Source organism: Acomys minous (genome assembly GCF_964271855.1).
Source record: "Acomys minous genome assembly, chromosome: 16".
Classification (NCBI taxonomy): Eukaryota; Metazoa; Chordata; class Mammalia; order Rodentia; family Muridae; genus Acomys; species Acomys minous.
In genome coordinates, this window is record NC_140498.1 from 51,766,297 (window position 1) to 51,787,036 (window position 20,740).

At 42.9% G+C, this 20,740-nt stretch overlaps 1 protein-coding gene across 4 annotated transcripts in view; it reads right to left on the bottom strand.

Annotated features, from left to right (window-relative positions):
* PDXDC1 (pyridoxal dependent decarboxylase domain containing 1) overlaps positions 1–20,740 on the bottom strand; it is a 56,009-nt gene that overhangs the window by 26,956 nt on the left and 8,313 nt on the right. For 2 of the 4 annotated variants that reach the window (XM_084763525.1, XM_084763527.1), the window contains exons 2-8: positions 15,966–16,039; positions 14,507–14,569; positions 12,189–12,269; positions 9,647–9,793; positions 8,258–8,447; positions 4,580–4,648; positions 2,518–2,596 (exon numbers count right to left, since the gene is read on the bottom strand). In XM_084763525.1, coding sequence (XP_084619651.1) covers positions 2,518–2,596; positions 4,580–4,648; positions 8,258–8,447; positions 9,647–9,793; positions 12,189–12,269; positions 14,507–14,569; positions 15,966–16,039 — 703 coding nt within the window. Of the gene's footprint in view, positions 1–2,517; positions 2,597–4,579; positions 4,649–8,257; positions 8,448–9,646; positions 9,794–12,188; positions 12,270–14,506; positions 14,573–15,965; positions 16,040–20,740 lie in introns of all 4 variants that reach the window. The other 2 variants (XM_084763524.1, XM_084763526.1) reach the window with 1 other exon arrangement.

Here is a 20,740-nt window from a genome sequence, read left to right on the forward strand (position 1 = left end):
CAAACCAATTCACCATAAGCAACTTTTTGTACATCAGCACACCTTTGAAATTCCTGCACACTGAAGTGCCTGTCAGCACTTCTTTCTACTGACTGATTAGCATACAGGCATATACCCCAATTTGCTTATCCATTTGCCATGTGAAGAACATTCAAGTTATTTCATCAATGAGCAAATGCATTCATAGAAACCTTTATCATAGAGACCATTTCATTTTATCCCTACTACTGGGATGAGTGGATTACAGCGATTTGCATTTGGCTCTGAGGAATTGCTCAAGCTCACAGAATGGCTGCCTCATGTTGTATCTCAATGCTGTTTAACAGTTTCCTCTATACAAAAGAGCTTCAGTAGGTCCCTGAAATTGACCAGACTTACTAGGCCCTTCCCTGCCAGAGAGAGCAATAAAAGCTAAGAGTCCCCCTCAGAAGAGCAGAGCCAAGCTGCAAAGATGACCCTGAGACCAGTCGAGCTGCCTGGAAGAGGTTGAGTCCAACTGAGGCACCTGGAAAGGACACTCCTGTGATGATTAAAAGTTAGACTTACTATGCTTGAGAGACCAGAAAGGAAAAACTATGTCTTTTAACATGTAAGTCCCTGGCTTGTACAGGCTGTACTCTGGCAGCCCAAATCCTTCTTTCCTAGACAGTGAAAACTGTGCGGGCCTCGACTCAGTGATCCACCTGCCTCTGCCTCCCAAGTGCTGGGTTTAAAGGTGTGCTTTTTACTTCCTAATAGGCCCTTTTGTTTTTTGTTTGCGATAGACTCTGTTATGTAGCTCTGGCTGTTGGGAACTCGCTGTGGAGAACAGAGTACAGAGTGCGCCTACCTCTGCACTCTAGTGCTGGGACGAGCACCACACGCAGCTCAATAAGGTCCTCTCAAACAGCAAAGGCTTCTTGTCGCTAGAGACTGAATCTGGGCCTGTGCTTCCTCAGCACACGCTGTGTTGCGTGATACCCCAAATCAAGTTTTTCATTATTTTTTGGCTTTGTTTGTTTTGAGACAAGACCTTGCTATGTAGTGTTGGCTGGCCTGGGACTCAATATGCAGAGACTGTGACAGGGCTTGTTCAGGGAGAGATGACTTAGTGACAGGGAGTCTCCAACATATGTGCTGAGCCAATAGTACATTTGGGTCTTCTTAAGTTTTTTTCAGGATACACTGCACTTTTCAGTGCATAGATTAAGTATTCTTTTTTCTTTTCCCTCTTTTTGTCATGTACATTGGTGTTGTGCCTGCATGTGTGTTTGTGTGATGGTGTCAGAGCCTCTGGAACCAGAGTTACAGACAGTTGTGAGCTGCCATGTGGGTGCTGGGAATCAAACCAGAGTCCTTTAGAAGAACAGCCAGTGCTCTTAACAGCTGAGGCTCTCTCCAGCCCCTCATTAAGTATTCTTTTTGTTGTTGTTTTGTTTTGTTTTGTTTTTCGAGACAAGGTCTCTCTGTGTAGCCTTGGCTGTCCTGGACTTACTTTGTAGACCAGGCTGGCCTCGAACTCACAGTGATCTGCCTGTGTATTCTTAAAATATTTTTATTAGCCTGTGTATAAGCATGTGAGATGTGTGTGGGAGCAAACACATGCCAGGGTACCCATGTGGAAGTCAGAGGATAACTTTGTGGAGTTATGTTTTTCTCTCTACCTTTACTGTGAGTTTAGGAAACTGAACTCTGGTAATCAGGTTCTCATCCTCAGGCACTAAGCAACTTTACCTGCTACTCCATCGTACTGCCCCATTTTCATGCTTTTTGTTGCTGTTGTTTGAAACAGGGTTTCTCTGTGTTGCCTTGGTTATCCTGGAACTTGCTCTGCAGATCAGGCTGACTTAAATTCAGAGATCTGCCTGCCTCTGCCTCCCAAGCACTGGGATTAAAGGTGTGTGCTACCATCATTGGGCCCATTTCATGCTTTTTGATGTTATTATAAAAGTCATTTTAAATTCAATTTCTTATTTGTTCTGTATGTGCACACATGCCAGAGTGCAACTGGAAGTCAGAGAACAACTTGCAGGATTCTATTCTCTCTTCATTCTGTGAGATGAACTCAGGTCATTCAAGTTGGTGGCAAGCATCTTTATCCACTGAGCCATCTTGCTGGCTTTAACTTTGATTTTTAATTGTTGATTATGAAACAGAAATCTAGACGCTTTATTAGGGTCACAAATTAGTTCCAGGAGCTTTTCTTTAGTTTCCTTAGTGCCTCACCTTGAGTTCGAGGCCAGCTTAGTGCACAGAGTGAGTTCCAGGACAGCCAAAGTTACACAGAGAAACCCTGTTCAACAAACAAACAAACAAACAAACAAACAACCCCAAAGATTGCCCCACTTAACAGGGCCTAGTGCCTCACTTCTGTAACATCAACACTCACAAGGACAAGGTAGGTGGGCTACTGTCTTTGAGTTCTAGGCCAGCTTGGGTTACAGAACTGAGACTCCGTCTTGACAAAACAACACAAACAAGACCCATCTTGTACGACAAGGACTCAGTGCCCCTGTACATACTAGTTATGATACCTACCAGCACTTGCGACAAGCAGCAAGGGCAGTCTTCCTCTTTCTACGTCATCTTTGATCAGTTTCTCAAGAAAGGCAACATCCTAGGACCAACAAACCACAGAAATGTGAGCCACCCTGTATAAAGGCATACACTGAAAAACTCTGAGTCCGCTGTTGGAGGTAGCCCTGCGCACGGTGTCTTCAGACGCTGGCCTCTGTGCCCTGAGATCGGGCTACAGTCTGGATGGGTGTGAAGAATCTCCAGACTCAGTGCTGTATAAAAGTTACTCCCCAGTTATCTCTGATTTGTTAGTAAAGAAGATGAAGTGCCGATAACTGGGTAGAGGAGCCAGCAGGCAGGACTTCTATCAGCAGCCAGAGGGTCTCAGGTAGAGGGAAGGGAAGGAAGAGAAGGAGGCACCATGAGGAGTCTGATGTGAGGAGGGAGAGGCTTACAGCAAAAGGCCAAGGCAGGACTGAGACAGCTGGAAGACCAGCATAACTGGGTTAGAATAAATGAGTTTCTGCCCAGTTATAGAGCTTAAAGATTGCTGAATAAATCTAAAAGGTCTCTGTGTCATTATTTGGGAGCTAGGGCAGATAGCAGAAAAGCCCCTCCTAACACCAGAATCCAGCATTCCGTGTGTATGCATGTGTGTGTGTATGTGCATATACGTGTGCATGGAGGCCAGAGGTCCATCTCAGGGTTGTTCCTCAAGAGCCACTCAGCTTGTTTTTGAGTCAGGGTCTATTATGGACCTGGGGCTTGCTGATAAGGTTAAGCTGGCTGAGCAGCAGGGCCCATGGATTAACCTGACTTTATCTCCTCAGCAATGGGATTCCAAGCATGAGCCACTTTGCCTGGTCTGAATTCTGGTTTGTTGTTGTTGTTTTGAGACAATGTCTCACCATGTAACTCTGGCTGGCCTGAAACTTGCTATGCAGACGGAACTCTTGGAGATCAACCTCTGCTGCTCAAGTGCTGGGATGCAGAGGCAGGCAGTTCTCTTTGTGTATGAGGACAGGCACAATTACACAGAGAAACACTGGCTCCAAAAACCAAAAACCATGCCCCCGCCCCCGCCCCACTCCTGCCTAAAAAGAGTGCTAGGGTTAAAGACATGTTCTACCACACCAGGCTGAATTTCTTATTTTTAAAAACCATAACTATATTAGTGAATTTTATGTGAGTTCTGGGGATTGAACTCAGCTCATCTTTTCTCAGAAAGCATTTTATCAACTGAGCCATCTCCCCAGCCCATCCATCAGTCTCAAGTGGCCTCGCTGGTCTTGAACTCCTGATTCTTCTGCTTCCACCCACTGAGGGTGTACATCATGTTTGATTTTATGTGGGACAGGAGATCACCCAGGGCTTTGTGCACTCTAGGAAGCACTCCAGAGACCTAAACTAATGCCCAGTGAAAAATTATGAATTCTACAAGCACAGATGACTCAAATTAATAACTCAAATATGATTTTCATGTTAGGATAATTATTTACTCTTGAATTTCAGATTTAAAAAACATTTAAATCTATTCATCATTATTAATATATATAAGAAAAGTACTTAAAAAAAAAGAAAAGTACTTTAAAACCATTGTATACTACCTGGACAAAATGTTTACGCTTCAAATTCACATAGATCTGCCTGCCTCTGCCTCCCCAATACTGGGATTAAAGGTGAGCACCACCACACTCAGCTGAATTCCTTATTTTAAAAGCCTACTTCTATAATATTAGTAAATGTTTGTTTGAGCTTTTAGAAACTTCTTGTGCTTTACTGGAATGCATAAGGATGAGAGGACTGGGGAAAGTATGTCCTCAGCATACTCAGGGGCCCGAGCACCAAACCACCCCCGTCCCACCACCCCAAAAGCAGCAGGTGACGGAGCAATGTAGGGTCCTGTAACACTTCCCAGGCTGGCGGCCTTCAGTCAATATGAAAGCACATGCTGCAGCACGGTGAGGACTGGGCAGTAAGCGGATCGGCTACTAACATCTGGAAGCCAGCAAACAGAATCTCAGATAAAACAAAGACATGGTTTCAAAATCCAATTCCATAGTAAACCAAAGAGAGAACTCACCATCTGATGCTGGGATCCAAACATAGTGTTACAGGGCACGCGACACAGGCAGGGAAAGGGTAAGCCAAGCTGCAAGAAAAAACACTGTTCACTTATGGCTGTGAGAGACTGGGCAGCAAAGACAAACTACAAACTACCCTTTAAAAGCAGACACCTTGGTGAGGCTGTAGTGGTGTGTACTGCTATCTTATTACTGAGGCCAGAGGATCACATGCATGAAGTCAGCAGGGGCTACACAGTGAGACCCTGCTTTAAGACTTAAAAAAAAATCTTTCCCGTCAAGAACTCAAGTTTCATAAATACATGTTAATAAATACATCTGCAAAGTTAAACTCTCACCCCCAAAAGGTGACTTAACAAATAATTTGTAAGAGGACACAATCTAAACCTCTCTAAATGATATTCTAGAATATGCCAAAAAGGAGTCTTCCAAACAAAGACACTACTAAGCCCACTGCACTCTGAGGTGAGAAGGGTAGCCTGAGGCCGGGCGTGGTGGCGCACGCCTTTAATCCCAGCACTCAAGAGGCAGAGGAGGGAGGATTGCTGTGAGTTCGAGGCCAGCCTGGTCTACAAAGTGAGTCTAGGACAGCCCAGGCTAACACAGAGAGACCCTGTCTCGAAAAACAAACAAACAAACAAAAAAAAAAAAAAGAGAGAGAGAGAGAGAAGGGTAGCCTGAGATTCTTCCCCCGTCATTCAGAGAACAGTACCTTACTTATGGGTCCTTCTACCCTAAAAACTAAGAAACATGGATTAGCAGAGGTATATTGCTTAAAAGAAACAAAGTCAGACTGGTGATGGCTCAGCTGTTAAGAGCACTGGCTGCTCTTCCAGAGGTACTGAGTTCAATTCCCAGCACCCACATGGTAGCTCCTAACCATCTATAATGACATCTGGTGCCCTTTTCTGGTGTGTAGGCATACATGCAGGTAGAACACTGTATATGTAATATAATAATAAATAAATCTTAAAAAAAAAAAAGAAGCAAAGTCAATGCCATGAATGGAGAAAGTTGTCAAATTAATTATATATTCTTAATGTTTAGTTTCTAAACACATGGAGTTTTTAGTTTTAGGAACTATAAACAGCTGCAACATAAAAATTAAAATACAGTTTAGTGCTTCATCTACACATTTCCTCTAGAAAGGACTTTTTGCAGTATCTTTTCCTTTGGCTGTGCCAGGGATTGAACTCAGGGCCTTACGGATGCTAGGGTAAGTGCTCTGCTACTGGGCTACACCTCATTCCTTCCTTAAAGTACTAAAACCAAAGCAAAACAAAGGTCCACTTCAAAAATGGTCTGGGTATGTACCAAAAGACTAAAATCCTAGCACTTGGGAGGCTGAGGCAAGAAGATGGCCAGTTTAGAGCCACCCACCCCGAGCTACAAAGTGAGTTTGAAACCAGCCTGGGCCATACTCACGCTAAGATTTTATCTGAAAAGTTAGCTGAGTATGGTGGCTCCCATGGCGGGGGGTGGGGGGAGGGCCCACAGGGGAAGCGGTCCTGCCTCCACTTTCCAAGTTCCAGAATTGGTGTACCACCACCAAGTTGTGTGACACATTATTTCTAAATTCAGTGGCATTCGTTTTGAGATACAGTAACACTGCAGTGTAGACTGGTGGAGTTTCTGAAGTTTTTTTTTTTTTAATCTTTTTTTTTTTAAAGATTTATTTATTATGTATACAGTGCTCTGCCTGCATGTACACCTGCAGACCAGAAGAGGGCACCAGATCTCATTCTAGATGGTTGTGAGCCACCATGTGGTTGCTGGGAATTGAACTCAGGACCTCTGGAAGAGCAGACAAGGCTCTTAACCTCTGAGCCATCTCTCCAGCCCCCAAAACAATTTATTTTATTATTATGTATACAGTATTGTCTGCTTGTTTACCTGCAGGCCAGAAGAGGGCACCAGGTTACATTATAGATGGTTGTGAGCCACCATGTGGTTGCTGGGAATTGAACTCAGGACCTTTGGAAGAGCAGGTGGTGCTCTTAACCACTGAGCCATCTCTCCAGCCCCGTTTCTGAAGTTTTTATTGGGGACGAGGACTGTACATATGCCAGAGTCATCAGAGGGCAACTTTTTCTTTTCCTTTTTTTTTTTTTTTTTTTTTTTTTTTTTTGGTTTTTCGAGACAGGGTCTCTCTTTGTAGCCTTGGCCATCCTGGACTCACTTTGTAGACCAGGCTGGCCTCGAACTCACAGCAATCCGCCTGCCTCTGCCTCCCGAGTGCTGGGATTAAAGGCGTGCGCCACCACGCCTGGCCAGAGGGCAACTTTTGACAGTCAGTTCTCTCCTTTCCCTTGCTGGGCCATCATCTCTTTTCTGCTTTGTGTCATGCTACACGCTCCAAGTTAACTGGCCTGTGAGGCTCTGGGCAAGTCCCTGTCTCCTTCTCACACTGCATGCTGGGGTTACAGGAGCATGCCAGCGTGTACTGGGATTTCTTACGTGGGTTCCAGTACACAACCTCAGGCCATCAGGCTTATGCAGCGAGTGCTTTTACCCACTGAGTCATCCTGCCAGCCCACGGGGCTGAACTGTTTGCACAATAACAAATACATATATTTCAACTTGATACAAACAGCAGCTAGAGAAATGCATCTATATGCTTTAAATATTTAAAAAAGCAGGCTTGTGAGATGGCTCAGTGGTTAGAAATACTTGCCGAGGATGTGGAGTTGGTTTCCGGCACCCATATCAGGTGCTTACAAACACCTGCAACTCAGCTCTAGGCCTCCACAGATACATGTGGCGTTACACACACACACACACACACACACACACACACACACGTAAATAAAATGCCTCTTTTTAAAGTTTAAAAGATAAAGCATTGGGCTGCAGGTGTCACTCAATGTGTACAGCCCCTGCTTAGCATGTGTGACGCCTTTGGTTTGAACTCCAGCTGTACACACCAAAAACAAACTACATGATACAGTTCCTGTAAAATATCTATCTTTGGGAGTTAGAGAGATGGCTTAAGTGTGAAAAGCACTTGCTGATCTGAGTTTGGTTCCTGACAGTCAGTTCCAGGGCATGTGACTTTCTTTTCTGGTCTCTGAGAACTTGTATAAATGTGGTACAGATACAGACATGCAGGCAAACACAAATACACATAAATTAAAATAAAACAAAATAGTTTATCTATCTTTGGGACTGGAGAGATGGCTCGGAGGTAAAACACTTGATATGTAGTGTAAGGACTATAGTTTGGATTCACATAAACCCCCCTAAATCCACTTGTAATTCCAGTCCTGGAAGGCAGAGACAGGGAATCTGCAGAGCAAGCACTGGGCTCGACTGAGAGGCCCTGATTCAATGAACAAGATGAAATATTGGAGGACACCTCCTGACACCAACCCTGGGCCTCCAGGAGCACATATGTGCCTACTGACACAGACATATAAAAATATGCATACATCGGGGCTGGAAAGACAGCTCAGTGGTTAAGAGCACTGCCTGCTCTTCCAAAGGACCCGGATTCAATTCCCAGCACCCACATGGCAGCTCACAACAGTCTGTAACTCCAAGATCTGACACTTTCACACCAATGCACATAGATTAAAACTAAATAAAATATTTTTAAAAATACATATACATATATACATACACATGGAAAAAAGGGAGGTTAGTCAAAAACAACAACAACAACTTGTGTTTTACATTACCTGATTACAAAGGTACTGGCCCAGGCCAGGCCTAGCAGCAGCACTAAGATACACAACAGGCTTTTTGTTATATAACGCGTTGAATCCATCCACCACAAAGTCTTCATAGCGAGAATGAATGGCAAGCCTACAGATCTTAGCAAGTCCTTCCCTCTCTTCCTCATGGAAATAAGCACATCCATTTTCATACCTATTAAGAGATCTTAGATGTTAATGTACTCTTTTTAAATTTTTATAAGATTTTGTTTTATGAGTTTGCCTGCATGTATGTATGTACACATACATGCCGGACCCAAAGTGGCCAGAAGAATCATCAACTCTCCAGAACTGGAGTTATAGGTGGTTGTGGACAGCCAGTGCTCTTAACTGAACAGCCACCTCTCCAGCTGCATATTACTGTACTCCTATTTAATTCTGATTTTTTTTTCAGTAGTATAAAATCATGAAAACAATTCTTTTCCCATAGACAATGCTCCTACATCAGGCAGAAAGGACAGACAACAGTGAGGAACCCACTTCATTTTCAATGGATGGCTACTCACTCACTACAAGTGTGGTTTATCCAAACCTAACTTCAGAAACAGAATGAGCAGAAACAGTGGAAACAAAGACTGAAAATGAAGGAGAAAGCCTGCAGGCAGTGGGTCTCGCTTGTGCCACATGAAGGCTAGCGTTACAGGAGGACATGGTGGTTACGAGTTTCAGCACTAAGACATCCGAGATAAATGAAGCATTAACATGCTCATTTAATCCTCAAATGAAATAACTTTAAACGAAATAGTTATCTATGCTGTCCCCACTTAATAGAGGACAATACCCTCCAAGGAAGAGTCGAATCCATATGGAGCACCACAGTAACATTCCTTACAATCTGATTCTGACTCATCTTTACCAGGAACTTGTACGGGCAGCTGGAGAGGAGGCTCGTCAGTTAAGAGCACTGGCTGCTCTTTCAGAGAATCTGGGTTTGGTTGCCAGCACCCACATGCAGCTCATAATTATCTGTAGCTCCTGCTTCAGGGGATTTTACGGCCTCTTTTGGCCTCCTTGGGTACTGTACATGTGTGGTGCATGTCAATATATGTAGTTAAAATACTCATATACATAAAAAAAAAAAAGTCGTAGAGCCAGGTGTAGTGGTGCAAGCCTTAATCCAGCACTTGGTAGGAAGAGAAAGGCAGATCTCTCTGAGATGAGGCCAGCCTGGTCTACACAGCAAGTTCCAGGACAGCCAGGCTACATAGAGACTCTGCCACAAACAAATAAGTAAACCTAAAATCAATCAAACAAATAAAAACATCTCTCATAATGTGTTTACCACTAAAGAAACAACTGCAATAAAACCTGGCTCATGAATGTCTTTTCTTTCTTTCTCCTAAGTGTCTTTACCTGAAAATCCGGCGTAGCCATAAGGTAGTGTCTGAAAGTACCCTGGTTGTAAGTTTTCTCAGCTTCTCTTTGTCCAGGGTTGAAATATAAGCACCCAGACTATGACCCAACAACGCCATGTGACCTTGTTCTCCAATGTTCTGGATTCTGTTAATCAAAATTCAATAGAGTATTTAAAATGAATTATCACCAATACGTAGAAAAGTAAAGAAATTTTAAACAGTATTTCACAGAAATTTGGCAGACTTTCCGTTTACTTCTTGTCTTACAGGGAATTTCAGAAAAAAAACCATGTCTATGAAGATGCTGAAAGTTTGGGAAGAAAAATGCTCTTAAAATTGAGTCCTAAGAGATAAATATCTTTACTGACAATGCAAATGGTTCTTAAGTTATCTTAAAATATAGCTAAATATCAGCCTAGAGCTGTGGAGGAGATCTGGAAAGATGGCTTAGAAGTTTTAAGATCACCAGCTACTCTCGAAGAGGACCCAATTCTGTTCCCAGCACCCACAAGGTGGGTCACAACCATCGGTAGCTCCTGCCACAAGGGACCCACACACACTCCTAGTCTCTGCAGGCACCAGGCATACAAGTGGTGCACAAACATACATGAAGGCAAAACACTCATACACATTAAAAAAATGATAATCATAATGAACTGCAGAGGATAGGTGATATAGCTCAGCTTTAGGGTGACAGACTCCACAGACACCCACACATATGCAGCATAGACGCACACAGACACGTACACATACTCATTTTTAAAAGTTTCTAAGGCTTGAACTTGAGTCCTTGCCCTTGTGAGGCAAGTATTCTACCACTGAGCTACACCTCCAGTATCAATTAAGTCTTAACATACAAAAAGACAGAATTTAGTTCATTTAAAAAAAAAATCACACTGAAGACAGGTGTGGTGGCGCACGCCTTTAATCCTAGTACTGGGAAGGCAGAGGCAGGCAGATCACTGTGAGTTCGAGCCCAGCCTGGTCTACAAAGTGAGTCTAGAACAGCCAAGGCTACACAGAGAAACCCTGTCTCAAAAAAATCAAAAACCAAAACAACAACAACAAAAAAAATTACACTGAAATAGCTCATTTACATTTCTCACTCATCACTTATCAACCATCTTTGAGTTTGCTAACACCATGGCAGCAAAGGTGTGGGGAAAGTCTCCTCACACTCGGCCTATGAGCCTCCCGTCTGGCTTATCTCCTAGGAACAGTATTTGGCTCTACTGAAATTTCAAATGCACACATTCAAATGCACCCAGCATCCTACTTCTATGCTTACTCCCCAAAGATACTTGTTCAAACACACATGCTTAAAGTTACTGGCTACAGCAATGTCTGTGTTAGTAAAATAGGAACATGAAATATAATGCACGAAATTCTAATTATCTATTCAAAGTAAAATAAAGTTGCTCTTAACAAAGATAAAGCTCCTTGTGTGACATATAATGAACTCTCAAGACCTAAATGACAACAGTCAGGGCACACAGTATTAAGTACTGGAGGGTGTGTATGGGTGTTTTGCCTATACACACAAACACAAACTCTCCACGGAAGAACAATAAACTGGTCAACCATCTATGGCCACAAAAGGAAACCAGGGAGGGAGGCCTGTGTGTGTTTCAGTCCTGGGAATTAAACTGAGGGCACATACAGGCTACCACAACCTAGAAAACTAGTTTTTAATACCCTTTCTTATCTTCTCAATTTTATTCTACTTTGTTTTTGTCTTGTTATGTAGCCCTATGCTGGCTTCAAACTTGCAATCCTTTCTGTCTCCAGAGTGCTATTACAGATGTGTATTATTGTGCCCAGTTTATCTTCTGCCTTTGAACATGGAAAATATATTACTGACAGAAAAAAAAAAAAAGACAAAATGAAGATATAATTCATTTAAGTTTACTAGTTGAATAAATTTTTTAAAAAGGTGATTCAATAACAATAAAGGCTTCTACTAATCAATTTAACTGTAGTAATTCTTAGCAAGCTAAAGCAAAAATAGAAAAGTACGTGGCATTTCAGTCCTTCTAATGGTTCTTCTTAAGATCTAATACTATAAAAATGCCAGGATCTACTTTCAGAACATAAAAATGTCAATATATCCCGCACCCCCCATCACACACAGGGTTTCTCTGTGTAGCTTTGGCTGTCCTAGACTTGCTCTGTAGACCAGACTGACCTTGAGCTCACAGCGATCTGCCTCACAGCTTCCCTGAGTGCTGGGATTACAGGCGTGCACCGCTGTGCCCGGCTCAATATAACTTTTAACTAAATTAATTACTCCTAAAGAAATTTATTCCTTGAGCCACTTGTGAGAATGGAGTCAAGAACAGACTTTCTTTTTTCATTTCATTTTGTTTTTTGAGACAGGGTTTCTCTGTGTAGCCCTGGCTGCCCTGAAACTCCCTCTGTGGGCCTCAAACTCATGGAGATCCACCTGCCTCTGCCTCCGGTGTGCTGGGATTAAAGTGTGTGCCGCCACCACCCAGTCAAGGACAGACTTTGGAAGGTAAACTGCCCACACTCCTTATTACCTGGTGCTCTGGGGCTCCTCATCTTCCTCTCCATGCATCAGATTTTGAACTAACTGGAGGATGCTCACCATATCTTGTCCACTGCAGAACAACAAGTGTTAGGAGGGGAAAGAACACACACCCACCTCCCCTCCATTTCCCAGCCGTCCCTCTCATTCACGCTAACGTGAAGGGGTTTGTTGTTGTTTCCTTTTTAAACATTTGGTATCTAGCTACAAGACAAAGAATATTTAGAAACAGTTTATACATTAAAAAAGAATCACCTTCAAATTATATAACTTTACTTATGATTCTTTGACCTGAATATGAGTTTGATTTTTGAAAATACTTCCAGTCATGCTCTAGCCATCTTTCTATAAAGGATCATTTCATTTTTGAAAAGCAGAGGATTTTTAATAAGTATGTTTTAAGAGCCATTCTTTATACAAACGACAAAAGGTCATAAAACCAACAAAAAGTCTCTAATGACACAGGTATATCTATTGTTTTCTTCCTGGGGAATATTATACACTTGAACCAGTAGCCTTAAGCATGTAATTTATTTCCAGTTCTTATCCAAGTTAAAAGATTTGTGATTTGCTTAGAGTATAAATATAGACTGACCTCAATACAAGATATGATATTAACTGTTTATTATATGAGATGGAAACAGGAGAAAAATGTCAAAGACTAAAACAGTATAAAATAGCAAGGAAATTTGTGATGCATAAAATGTAAAAATACTCTATTAATAAGAATATTATTAGCTGGGCGGTGGTGGTACACACACTTTTAAACCCAGCACTCAGGAGGCAGAGGCAGGTGGATCTCTGAGTTTGAGGCCACCTTGGTCTACAGAGTGAGTTCCAGGACATTCAGAGGTATACAGAGAAACCCCATCTCAACAAAACAAAACACCCAAAACAAACAAACAAACAAAAATGACTCATAAAACTTTTTTCTTAAAAAGAAGCGAAGCATTGAAAGGACACAGTGGGGAGTAGTAGAGAACTTGTCTAGAATGTATGAATTCTAAATGCAATCCCTAGGACCACAAAAACAGTAGTAAAAAAAGCATACTCCAAACCCACCTCCCCAAGGCACTGAGCTGCTCATGAAATGCTCTGACCCTTTAAGACTGCAAGAGATAGGGTAGGGGAAGAAAGCTGATGCTCACTTGGCTCCTTTCCTTGTGACCTTGAGAGCTCTAAATGGCCACACCATGCATTATAGAACGGGGAGGAGATACTCAGGCAGGCCTGTAAAGCACTTACTTGCCTCACACACTCGACATTAGTAACACTAAATACCATAAATACTCCTGACCCTGTTACAGTGTTTGCCATTCTGAAAATTTCAGATGTAATTTTGTATAATTAAGACAATAAACAAGTCCTTGTCCCTTCACAACCTGAATAGGAAACAGGATCTGCTTCCGATTCTGAGTGGTAGAAAGCAGTACAGGACTTCAAAGCAGCAAGATTTATGCTACAAGCAGGAAGGAATAAAACATCAGTATCTGGGTGTGTTAGGCATGATATTTACTGTAGGTTGTGATTCTTCCTCAATGCTTTTCTTTTGTAATCTTGTACAACTTATATTCGGGTCAAAGAACAATTTAAGGGAGTTATACTGTTGACCTATGCTCAGTTTCCTGGCTATTAAAAAAGAATTGTTTGTCTCAAGCAAGTTGAGCTGGAACTTTAACTGCAGGTCTACCACTGGCATTCTGTGAAAACGACAGCCAGCTATTTGTCTTCACTACTACTTCAGACGACAATGGCTTGATCAATTTGCTTTAGCTGCACAGATTAATCATTGCTGGAATGATTAAAGCTGACATTTTTCCATGCATTCACTATATTATTTGCTGTTGTTTGTTTGTCTTTTGTTTTTTTGTTTTGACACAGGTCTCTCTATGTAGCCCTGGCTGTCCTGGAACTCCCTATGTAGACAAGGCTGGCTTTGAACTCAGAGATCTGCCTGCCTCTGTCTCCTGGGTGGTAGGATTAAAGGCATATTCCACTATGCCCTGCTCATTTACTATATTATAAAACTTATAAACTGTAAAAAGTCAAAATATTTCTCACAATAAAACTCAGTCTACAGGGCTGGAGAGACGGCTCAGAGGTTAAGAGCACTGACTGCTCTTCCAGAGGTCCTGAGTTCAATTCCCAGCAACCACATGGTGGCTCACGACCATCTATAATGTGATCTGACGCCCTCTTCTGCACTGGGGGAGTACATGCAGGCAGAGCACTGCATACATAATAATAAACAAATAAACCTTTAAAAAAAGAAAGAAATCCTCCCATCCTAACTAAGGCGCTGATCCTTACCTGCCTTGGAGAGGCCCTGGGATATCCTCTGATACTGGCTTCTTCCCATTTTCCTCCTCTATTCTGCTGGTTTAAAGAAAAGAAAAAGGTGGCTGTTTGTTGTAGCCAATCAAGTTACTAACATATGAACATGTACACATGAGACTTTACCTTGAACATTTAGTGACTGATGGAAGATTTCAACACATTTATTTTATTTCCCTAGACCCCAGATATACTTGAGAGCTTCAGAAAAAGAATATAAAAAACCCACTTCAACCAACTGCTTGGTCAGTTGATATCCTATGTGACTGAACCTATATTAATAAGTATTTAAATATTCAAATCAACGTATTTTGTAAGCAAAATTCTGAAGCAGCAGAACTGAAAGGTCCTTCCCAAAATTTCAAAATTCTGTCATTGCAAAGCACATTTTACTCAATACTTTAAAGGCAGCAGAAGATGACATCCTAGAGATGGGAAACCAGAACCACCAGAATCAAAACAGGCTGGACACACTCCACAGGGTGGACACACTCCGCAGGCTGGACATACTCAGCAGGGTGGACACACTCCACAGGGTGGCCTCTACCCACATGCTCACCTCTGGCTAGACACACTCCACAGGGTGGCCCCTACCCACATGCTCACCTCTGGCTGGACACACTCCACAGGTGGCCTCTACCCACATGCTTACCTCTGGACACACTCCACAGGGTGGCCCCTACCCACATGCTCACCTCTGGTTGGACACACTCCACAGGGTGGCCTCTACCCACATGCTCACCTCTGGACACACTCCACAGGGTGGCCTCTACCCACATGCTCACCTCTGGCTGGACACACTCCACAGGGTGGCCTCTACCCACATGCTCACCTCTGGACACACTCCACAGGGTGGCCTCTACCCACATGCTCACTTCTGGCTGGACACACTCCACAGGGTGGCCTCTACCCACATGCTCACCTCTGGCTGGACACACTCCACAGGTGGCCTCTACCCACATGCTCACCTCTGGCTGGACACACTCCACAGGGTGGCCTCTACCCACATGCTCACCTCTGGCTGGACACACTCCACAGGGTGGCCTCTACCCACATGCTCACCTCTGGCTGGACACACTCCACAGGTGGCCTCTACCCACATGCTCACCTCTGGCTGGACACACTCCACAGGGTGGCCTCTACCCACATGCTCACCTCTGGCTGGACACACTCCACAGGGTGGCCTCTACCCACATGCTCACCTCTGGCTGGACACACTCCACAGGGTGGCCTCTACCCACATGCTCACCTCTGGCTGGACACACTCCACAGGGTGGCCTCTACCCACATGCTCACCTCTGGCTGGACACACTCCACAGGTGGCCTCTACCCACATGCTCACCTCTGGCTGGACACACTCCACAGGGTGGCCTCTACCCACATGCTCACCTCTGGCTGGACACACTCCACAGGTGGCCTCTACCCACATGCTCACCTCTGGCTGGTCTCCAGCATCCGCATCGCCTCTTTCAAGTTTTTTCCCATTTCAGCTAATGTAGGGTCTGTTATCTAAGAAATTTTTTAAAAAAGTAAAATTTTAACATTCCTCAATTACAATTTCTTATTATAAAAATATAATCTTGCTGTGTAGCCTAGGCTAGAACTCATAGCAATCCTGCTGCAGCTTCTCTGGTGCTAGGATTATAGGCATAAAGCTACCACACCTGACTCAGTCATTACCTCTGTTGCATTATTTATTCAGAAAAATCAAATGAAGTCCACTTCCCTTGGATTTACTATCAAATGCATAGATTTACTGTAACATACAAAAGCACAGCACACAAAGTAAAAATCCCCTGTTGGGGCGCACTTTGTGAAGGTTTGTCCCTGTATGCAATTGTTAATTCTGTACAGACAAAGAGCTAAATACTAGCTGGATCCTGGTATTGTTATCTCTATGGCTCATCACCAGTCTCATATTTTATAAATATTTATCCTTCCTCTCTTGCCTATTGGCTGTAATAAAAAGCTGCCAGCCAAAAGCTGAGCAGGAAGTGGAAGGCAGATCTTCTGGACAGAAAGAGGGACCGTGGGAGGAGAAATCAGAGGCGCAAGAGATTCACCAGTGGACTCTGGGGTAAACGGACAGACCAGAGCAGGACAGAGGTAGAGCTGACCACATGGTGCAACACAGTGCCAGGATTAGGCAGGTTAGTTGGGAGACTAGCCACGAAAAGGCCTAAGCTCTAAAATAATAAAAAGCACCTACGTCATTATTTATACTGTTGGTGGATCCAACAGTCCCACTAGAGTGCCCCAGTCCTAACCGTTAGTGGAGCCCACTTTCATCTTACACTCCTGCAGCTTACTGTGGTCAACTTTACAGTAAGTATGGCCCTAGTCAACATGCCTGCTTCATTCTTCTAATGGTTATGCCTTATTGCATTTGATAGATATAACACATGTAATTTACTTAACTAGTCCCAAGTTAACAGGCCCTGAGGTTATTCCAGTTTTTTAACTCTTAAAAACAAAAATAGTAGTTTACTACTCATTTTTATCATTGCAGTAGGCTAAAAATAATATTTCCTATTCCTTTCCTATAAGATCCTGGGGCCTATGAATGTTATATTATATAGCAAAGTCTTTTTGTTTTGTTTTTTGAAACAGGGTTTCTCTGTGTAGTCCAGCTGTCCTGGAACTCACTCTGTAGAACAGGCTGGCCTCAAACTCAAGAGATCTACCTGCCTCTCCCTCTCAAGTGCTAGGATTAAAGGCTTGCAACACCACCATCCAGCTGGCAAAGTCTTTGTAAATGTGACTGAGTTAAAGATCCTGAGATAGTTAGACAATTTTTATTGTCCAGATGAATACAAAATGCAATGAAATATATCTTAATTTTTTAAAGAAGGTTAATTAAAAATGACATGGTCACAAGCTGAAGAATGCCAACACCCATTATAAACTAGAATTAGAGTCCCCTCGTGTAATCTTATGTAGACCACAGACAGGAATTTCAAACTTCTGGCCCCTCAAACTCAAAATCAGTCCCTTTTTCTTCCTCCCTCCCTTCTTCTCCTACCCCCTGGATTTTTGGGAGATAATTCCTTCTACATTACCCAGACTGACATCACAACTTTCAATCTTGCCTCAGACCCTCAAAGTAACTGGAAGACAGGAACATACCACCATGCCCAGCTTCACTGTCTGTATTACACTCCTGAGTTTGATTTCCTCCAGCAGCCACAGGAAACTAATCTGCCCATAAGCCTGAAGATGGTTCTGTCTGGAAAAAACTGGTCTAAGTGGTGGCCTCTAGATGAGTAACCCTGGGGGGTGGGGGTGGGGGGGAGTGGGGGGGGGTTGTCGCACACAGCAGAATTTGTTTGTTCCCTTCTGTTCCTTTCAAATTCTAGTGCCGTATGTATACATTTATCTCCCCCAAAAAGAAATGAAATAAAAGTATTTTTAATTCCTAAAAAGTTTACATTCATTTTAATTATGCCCTACTTATGGCAATTAAAAATTGTAAATTAAAATACCACTACATCATTTCACCACTCCTCCAATTCCCCAGTGTGCCCCTCCCACTCCTCCCTTAAATTCAAGGCCTCTTTTTCTTTACTTATTATTGTTACACACACACATTCAAATAAGTATGCAAATTTAACCTGCTGAACCCAAGATTTATTGTATTGCTTACTTATGTGTGTAAGAGTACATGTGTATATGGGTGCCCAGAGTCCAGCATAGGGAATTAGATCCTCTAGAGCTGGAGTTCAAGATAGTTTACTCCGGTGCTGGGAACTGAACTTGGTCCTCTCTCCAGCCCCAAAGTATTAATTCATAGAGAATTAAAGCACACACAAGGGCCTATGAGATGGCTCAGCAGTTAAAGGTACTTCCTACCAAGGCTGGTGACCTAAACGTGATCTCTAGCTCACATGATGACAGAAAAGATCTTAAGTTGTCTTCTGATGTGTGTACACACACACACACACACACACACACACACACACACACACACACACGGTGGAGGTGGGGGGGAATAAATAATGAATAACACCCCCCACACACATTTCTCTTTCTTAATCTCCATAGTAATTGTTAAGGAAAAAAGCCTTGCTGTCTCTACTGCTATACAGTATGAGTTGCTTTGTAATGACAGAAACTCTTCTATCAATGTAGTCCCAGAAGGCCCTACATTTCTCTTTATACTGATTACTGTAACCTACTCACACCTTCCACAGCAAGTCTGTAGGGCTACCTACCACATTTAGTAGCTACATTACCTCCTCAATCTACCAAGTTGTTTGCCAGTACCAGAAATATAAAATGTTAAGGTTTAGATAAACCGTGGGAATCTAGCTCAGAGTTCTTGTAAGCCTTACAACAAACGGGAAGCTGAGCCAGGAAGCTCTCCTCGAGTTTGAGGACAGCTTGAGTTGTAAAGTGAGACACTGTCTTAAACAAACAACTAACCAGTCTGAAGAGATGGCTCAGTAGATAACACACTTGGGACCCACGTGTGAATTCCCAGAACACACAAAAAGCCAGACATAGCCCTGCTCCTACAGCAAGATCTTGGAAAGTAGAATAAAAAGAATATGCAGAAGTCTGTAGGCCAGCTAGCTTAGCATAGGGAACAACAAACAACTAAGGGAATGGAAAGTGAAGACCAACAGCCAAGTTGTTCTCTGATCTCACATGTACATACCTGTGCTCACACACAACACACGCATGCATGAACACGCATCTCTATCTCACACATACCAACACAGACACACATATAAAAAACCAACCACCCAACCAGCCTCCAGGCGCTGCAGGCAGAACCAGGCACAGCTGGGCTTTCAGCGCTCTAACCCCCATCAGCTTAGCTTACACAAGCCAAAGCCTCATTCGTAAGACTGTCACTAAAAAGAAGAAAGCATACCATGAAAATACCTGATTCTAGCTTAACATGTTAGAGGTTAGGAGAAATTAAGTCCTGGGGATGTGATTTGCTTATAAAAGGCATGGTAGTGCACGCCTTTAATCCCAGCACTCGGAGGCAGAGATAAGTTCGAGGCCAGCCTGGTCTACACAGAGAGTTCCAGGATAGCCAAGGCTATTACACAGAGAAACTCTGTTCTGAAAAACAAACAAAACAAAACACAAGACATGCTAAAAACCCTGTTAAAGCTGGCCTTGAACTCAGAAATCTAGTTTGCCTCTACTTCTGAGTGGTGGGACTAAGCCATGCCAGGTAATTTGTTTCTGATGTTTAAACACAATTTTAAAATATTTTCAAGAAGATGTTTTAAGTAAAATTCACAACTCTAATATAACTATGAAATGGATTAGATTAAAAGAGTCTCCATGGCCTGACTGTAAGTAGGAAGTGGAAAAGATACCGGTCAAGTGAACTTATCTTTACTCCTAAGTCCCCCAGTTCTGTGCCTTATCTCATCTCTTGTAGCTCAATGAAAATATAACCATTTTGCTTGATCACTCACATCTTCATGCTCCAAACACTTACTCGTGTGAATACCTTTGCATTTCAATTACAGGTCAAGATTTCTCTTTTAAAAAATGTACATTTATGTGCACGTGAGGATGGGCACCCATAGAGGCCAGAGGAGCACGGCACACAGGTCTCTCTCTCTTGTCAGATCCTCTAGAGCTGGAGTTAGAGGCAGTTGTCAGCTGCCTGATAGGATTCTATCACACAAACTCTGGTCTTTGAGAGCAATAACCCACCTCATCTTTCTAGTTCCACAATTCAAGGTTTCTATGAAACTTTCTAGATAAACTGCTTTCACATCACCTCTAATGACAGCCTCTCTCTTGTTTTGGAGATTGGGTCACTCACTCTATAGATTCCAGGTTGGCCTAAACCCTATGTAAGCCATACTCCAAAACCACATAACTAAAGTTTACTTAAAAAAATTTTTTTTGGAGGGGTCTCTCTACATAATCCTATCTATCCAGGAACTTACTATTTAGTCCAAACTGGCCTCAAACTCACAGAGATCCTCCTGCCTCTGCCTCTCAAGTGCTGGGACTAAAGGTCTGTGCCATGCCTGGCTAATGATCATCTTTTTTGTTGTTGTTTTTGTTTTCTTGGTTTTTTTGAGACAAGGTTTCTCTGCGTTATCTTGGCTGTCCTGAATTCACATTGTAGTCCAGACTGGCCTCGAATTCACAGAGATCCGCCTGCCTCTGCCTCCCAAGTGCTGGGATTAAAGGCATGCACCATCACGCTCGGCTCATGATCATCTTCTTAAA